Here is a 6,390-nt window from a genome sequence, read left to right as displayed (position 1 = left end):
TCCAAGTAGGGCAACCGAGAGAACCTGTCCTCGCAGGGATGCAGGGGGTTTGATGAAGTCTGTATGTAAAGCATTTGGAGATGAAGCACAATAAACCTTATTCTCAGAAGTCCTTTGCCTTGAATACCATGAAGCCTGCTTGTGTTCCCTTTAATATTTCCAACCCTTTATTTTCCAGCACCCACCAACGGAAAGAAAGCAATCTGTCAAACGCACATGTCTCTCGTCAAAGAGTTCTTTCTGAGAACAGAGAGAGGGCAATTTATCTACAGAGCAACATGCTGTGGCATTGTCAAAGGGGTTTTTATTTCACTTGGCTGAAGGAGGAAGCAACTAGAGGGCAGTGTGAGAAGGTAGATCTTCCTTTACCCCAAACCTTCAGCATTATTCAAAGCAGCTTTAGATTCAGCTCACGCCTATTTTAAACATTATTAAAATGTACCTGTATGCGTAGATTTTTCTCTCCATAATCCTTCTGGGATATTACATTATAAATCAAATCAAAAGTTCAATTAATGACATCCAATTAAAAAAACAGATTAAGAGACTCCTAGAGGAAGCACTGCGCTAAGATTAATGAAAATGTTATTTCAACATGAAAATTGCCTTAGAACTTGTTACCAAAATTTTGAATGTTAATTATCTCTGCTATTTTAAACCTTGCCTTTAAAAAGTTACTTCTTCCACTTCTTTTTATAATACCTCATGACAAAGCCACGATAATCCCACATAATTATATAATTTCCTTAAATTAAAAAATATACATATACAATAATTTAGAATATGGTGCTTTGAGCATTAGGAATTAACCAAAGCATTTTCAACAATAAATAGTCAATATTAAATAAGCAAAATGAGTCAGAAGAATTATTCTCATCTAAATAAAACTGATTCTCTACAGATTAAGTGCTTTGAAAACATAAATGTATCAAGAAACACACAATTAGCGGATACCCCAAACCACCTCTACGTACCTGTGTAAGGTTTGCTGCCTGCTTTAAGATGTTTTTTTTTAATTGTTCTGCTCTCTTTGCATGAAAAGAATTACTTTGACTCTGGATGACAAACACAATTCCTTTTAAGTCTAGAACAAAAAAAAAAAAAGTTTTCAGGTATTTCTTTTTTAACAACGATTGAAATAAACTTTAAAACAAGTGAAAAAAACAACGGCTACAAGGCAAGCCTTCAGGCAATAAACTCTTAGGGGAAAAAAATCAATTTATATTTAATTTTAGAGATAAAATCTTCTCTCTTTTTAAAGTGATCTCAAAACTTCTTTCCTAGAAGTTAGCAAGTAAATAAGCTGACTGTACTAGACCAAGTCCATGGTACCAAACTGTGAATCTGCTCCTGCATCTGTCAAAAAGAATGACTACAAATGTGTGAAAACAAAATGTCTAGAACACTAACCTTCCTAGTAGCTGGAAATCTAATGTTTACAAGTAGCTTCCTAACAACCCCACATGATCCCACACTGTGCTGCTACCTGTTAGGAGCCGAATTGTGTCCCCCAAAATTCTTATGTTGAAGTCCTGACCCTCCCTCACCACCTCAGAAATGTAACCTGATTTGGAATCAGGCTTTCTTCCAGAGGACATGCAGTTAAAGTGAGGTCACTAGGGCAAGCCCTACTCCAGTGTGACTGGTGTCCTTATAAAAAGGGGAAACTGGACACAGAAACAGACATGCACAGAGGGAAGATGATGCGGAGACACGTGGAGAAGATGTGTCTTCTGGAACAGAGCCTTCCCTCACGGCCCTCAGGAGGAACCAACTTGGCCAGCCCACACCTTGACCTTGCACTTCTAAACTCTTTACCATGAGACAGTAAGTTTCTGTTGCTTAAGCCACAGTACGCCGTACTTTGTTACGCAGCCCTAGCTCACTACCACACTACCTCGAGAATGTTCTGGGTGGCCCTTTAAGGTGACACTCAATAGTGACTGCATATGTCCCACAAGTTCACAAGGGTTTGCAAATAAATAAGTCCATAATCCCTACCCTATCTCACCAGGCACGTAGGCAGGATTAAGTGTTATCTCCAGGAAACCAGCCACAACAATTCCACAGCAGCGGGGCTTTGGCAAGAAGTGCTGCACAGAAGCCCATCTGCAACAACACACGGGCAGTATCTGCCAGCCCACTAGAGACTCGCCTCAAGGCAGCCAGCTTCTTACAACAGTGTGAGTATGTCCTGCCCACCTGGCTGGGGAAGACCACCAGAGCACTTGCCAACAGAGGTGGCGGCTCAGGCCACACTCTGGAGAAGCTCATTAGGCCTCCCAGGTGCTGAGCTTGTAATAAAGAAACAGAAACAGCCACTGCGTCAGCACCCAGCCACCAGGAAAGGAGGTGGCAGGAGAGAGACAGCACACAAACTGTAGCCTCCAGCTAGGTTTATAACAAATCTATGCGAATATATAACAAATCTATAACAAATCTATCTTTTTTTTTTTTCCCAACATCTCAGCTCAGGGACACTAATTTGGTTTTAATTTTATTCCATTATTTTTTATTGTTCTTATGTTCAGTTCTAGGATTCCATTCATTTACTCAACTCACTCAAATATTCATCCAACACATAGCTCCACAGTGAGCTATCTAGATGCTAAAAATAACCCCAAATGCTCTTTGGCTAAAACTCAATAAAAAATGTGAAAGGAAATGCTGAACAGCCCACTGAATATGACCTAATTCCTTTTCCTTAGGAGTTTATATAAATATGAATCTTCCACATACCTGTCTCCATTTTAAATTGGCTTCTGGGCTTTATACACTGGACACATGGATAAGGCTTAAATGGGTGTCATATGTATCAAAGGAAATGTTATCTTGGATCTACAACATCTGAAATATTACATAAACTGACATACCACAAGGAATTATAAAGATTCATTTTTGTCAAGAATGGAGTAAATAAGCTTCAGAGAATAAACTTTTGCAGAACTTATAAAGTTGAAGATAAACACTTCCAGTGACCCAGAAATTCCACTGCTATTAATCATCTTTAAGAAACCCTCACATGTGTGCACCAGGCTATATAACAAGAGTGCTCACGGTGGCACTGTGAAAGGAAAAAAACGGAAGCAACTCAAATATCCAATAATAAGATACATAAACTGGAATACTATACAGCAATAAAAATTAACCAGCACTACATGTATCAATCCAAATGGATGCTGTAGATGAATCCCACACATACAACGCTGAAAAAAAAGTTCAAAAGAATAACTATATAAATCAATAGTTTGCAAAAATATATATAAAATGAGTATGTACTATACATACACATATCATGTGAAAGCATGAAAGATTAGATGAGAATGATAAACACCAAATCAGGATAACAGTTAAAAGGTTTCAGCTGAGTTAGTAATGTTTTATTTCTTAATCTAGGCAGCAGCTACATGGATGTTCACTATTTTAGTCTCTGTAACTTTTTATATGTTCAAATTATTTCATAATAAATTTTTTGAAAGAGCAGATCCATCTGTCAAAAGGTTAATCCTGCGCTCACCACTGTAACCAACTCCTAGCCACTTCTACCAGCTCAGCGAAGCGCCCACCGTTCTCACGAAGACAACATCTCTTCCATGTGGGCAAGAGGCTTCACAAGAAGAGAAAAAAAAAAATCCTTTCCATATTCCTGGGTCATGCCCTGTGAGTTGTGTCTGTCCTCTCTTTAACACAGCTACTAAGGAATTGTGCCAGCCCCTGCCTTTCTCACGTACTTCAATCACGCATGCTCCACACGTTCATTCAGCAAACACCTTCTGAGCACCTACGAGGTGTAGGGCTCTGGGGTACAAAGATGAGTGAGCACAGTTGCAGCAAGGGTCTGAGACTGGTTCAGGGACAGCCCATTGAAACATAAAGCAGTAGGTGGAAAGCCAGAGTGAGCACAGGGTACTACCACAGCACAGGGGAGGGGTGGCGAGTGCACAGAGAGCTTCTGGGAGGAGATACTTCCTGAGCTTCCTTTAAAAGGCAGCACTCTTCTGCAGATGCACACAAAGAGGGTAGCCGATTAGAGAGTGAGGCAGGGTTATCAAGAGCCCACAGCCTGTCTAATCTCTGCAGCATCCCTGAGTGGATGCACAGAAAGTCTGCTGGGCTGTTCTGAGAAAAGGATGGGGGCACAGTTGGTGATGAAGTTAAAGAGGGAGGCAGGTCGGCCACACAGATCGTGGAGGACTCACGTACTTCCTAAGAGGCTTGCACGGCAGGTTACTGGCTTTCAAACAGGGAAGGGTCTCAGGAGCCGAGTGGGGCCCCAGGCCGTGGGGCCTTCCTAGAGGTGGGGTTGGGGATACTATGTAGTAAGAACAGGCCAAAAAAGGGGGTAGAAAGAGCTTCCCCACAGAGGGAGTGAAGGTTTGGGACAGAGAGCAGAGAATTGAGCTTAGGGCCTCAACAGTGAGGTATGGCTGAGGAACAGGATGCGTTTAGTGGGGAGTTGTCAAGGACAAGGCTAAAGGGAAGGGGGTGCCCAGCTCCCACACCCCTGACATTAATGAACCACGGAAGACCACTTACAGGCTCTGTTCAGGTTAGCACAGTTAGCAGTTTGGTGCTAAATACAGCTTACAGGTTTTAAATTCCAGCTGTTCTTCATACCAGCGCCAAGAAATACTTTCTGACACACAGCCTAAGCCCTCCCTTAGTCGAATCACATTCTGGCTGAGTCCAGATCCCAGAGCTTATCCTGGTAGCTGTTTTCTGTTCGTGACATCTGCCACCTGACTCACAGGCTCCCACTGCCCAGTCGACAGAGCTAAGTAAGACGATTCCACTGTTTCCTTATCATCCTGGCTGCACTTCTTTAAACTCACTGCAATTTGCCTTCAGCAAACACTGTCATAACTCAAGATGGATTGTCATTGTTTCTCCTCCAGTGATGTGCAATAAATGGGTCGCATGCTAAGTGCCTGACAATAATGATCAGAGTGACAGGCCAGAAGGGGAAGATAAAGAAATTAGTCAAGGATACAGGAAGGACCAACGCAGTACTGGAGCCAACAGTGAGCTGCAGAGAGCACTCGGGAAAGGCAGTAGAACCAAGGAGACAGTTAGAAAAGGACACCCAGAAGAGAAATAATAATTCTTTGACACCCAGAAGAGAAATAATAATTCTTTGAAAGTAAAGGAAACCAAAGACTCCCTATTTCTTCAGTTGCTGAGCACCTATCACTGGCAAGCACCCTAGTAAGTGCTAATCTTCCTGGTCAGAAATGACCTAGAAGAATGGGTTCCATCATGCTGGTGTATTTCTCATGAGAAATCAATACACTGTTCTTCTGATAGAAAGTGAATAACAAGCAGCCTTGTAAGTTAAAGCTGAAGGAGAAATATACATACACAAACACACACGAAGAGCCACTCTGACTGTGTTTTACATTGTGAGAATAATTGTGTACTAGTGAATCTATAGATTAGGCAGTGAGCCAAAAAAGGGAAAAACCCCATCCCGTGCTTGGGGGCTGTTGCCCATCCCTGAGTGCTGTGAACCCATGGTCTGGGCACTCTGACTCCACTGGTGCCGCTGCGATTGCGTAAGCTCGTTAGTAGCCTCTGGTCCTGTATTCTCATATGAAGATCTTGACGAAGAAGCCCCCTGGGTCTTTTTCAGATGAAATGGCGCCAAGTTAGGTACCACCTGACTTGCCATTTGCAGTTGCAAGAACGTAAATTTACTTGTCCAAGGTAGTTTCAAGCCCATGTTCCAGACCTGGGTCATTAATTCATTAAATAACCAGAAACTCATCAGCTCCCACAAAATAAACATACAAACAAATGTCCAAAGCCACCAGGGTTGGCAGCAGAGAGAAAATCTCCACATGGAAAGGAGTGGCTGAACCATACAAGGTGTTGTAGAGAAGCAGCAGCAATGAACTGGTGTGGCCCCTTACGTACAGCTCTCTCAGAGCCTGCAGCCCCCACCCACACTCTGTGGGCCCCTCCGGGCCCCAGACTCGCCTCCCTACCACAGGTCATCCTCCCCCTTCCACCTGGGCTGGGGAGAGGGGGTGTCTCTTGAACTTCTGCAGAATCCGGGCCCAGGACGGGAAACCCTAGAAAAGAATGTTTTCCTCTTCCCTCTTGTCCACAGCTCCCCTTCCAGGTCTCCATGGCCTACCCTGGGATGAGGACACTGACAAAGCTCACACCCTTCCAGGAGGGATCCACGCCAACCCACAGAGGTGCAACCTTACCCTCTCCATCAACACGTGGGCATGCTTCCCATGACATTTTTTTAAAAAGACTAATTCATGGTCACATCCTCGAAGATGCTTATGATATACATTGGGAGGGGCATGGGGGAAGGTTAAGAAGGAGTACAAATAAGGGTGTGGATGGGCTGAGATGGAAGTATGGTGTCTTACAGAGGAG

General features: G+C 43.1%; 1 protein-coding gene across 1 annotated transcript in view; it reads right to left on the bottom strand.

Annotated features, from left to right (window-relative positions):
- The window catches only part of B3GALTL (beta 1,3-galactosyltransferase-like), a 100,806-nt gene that overhangs the window by 71,786 nt on the left and 22,630 nt on the right, over window positions 1–6,390 (bottom strand). Inside the window, exon 4 of the mRNA XM_012642135.1 lies at window positions 975–1,084. Coding sequence (XP_012497589.1) covers window positions 975–1,084 — 110 coding nt within the window. The remainder of the gene's footprint in view (window positions 1–974; window positions 1,085–6,390) is intronic.

Source organism: Propithecus coquereli, unplaced genomic scaffold (assembly GCF_000956105.1).
Source record: "Propithecus coquereli isolate 6110/MARCELLA unplaced genomic scaffold, Pcoq_1.0 Scaffold175, whole genome shotgun sequence".
Lineage (NCBI taxonomy): Eukaryota > Metazoa > Chordata > Mammalia > Primates > Indriidae > Propithecus > Propithecus coquereli.
This window is presented reverse-complemented; position numbering and strand designations above follow the sequence as displayed.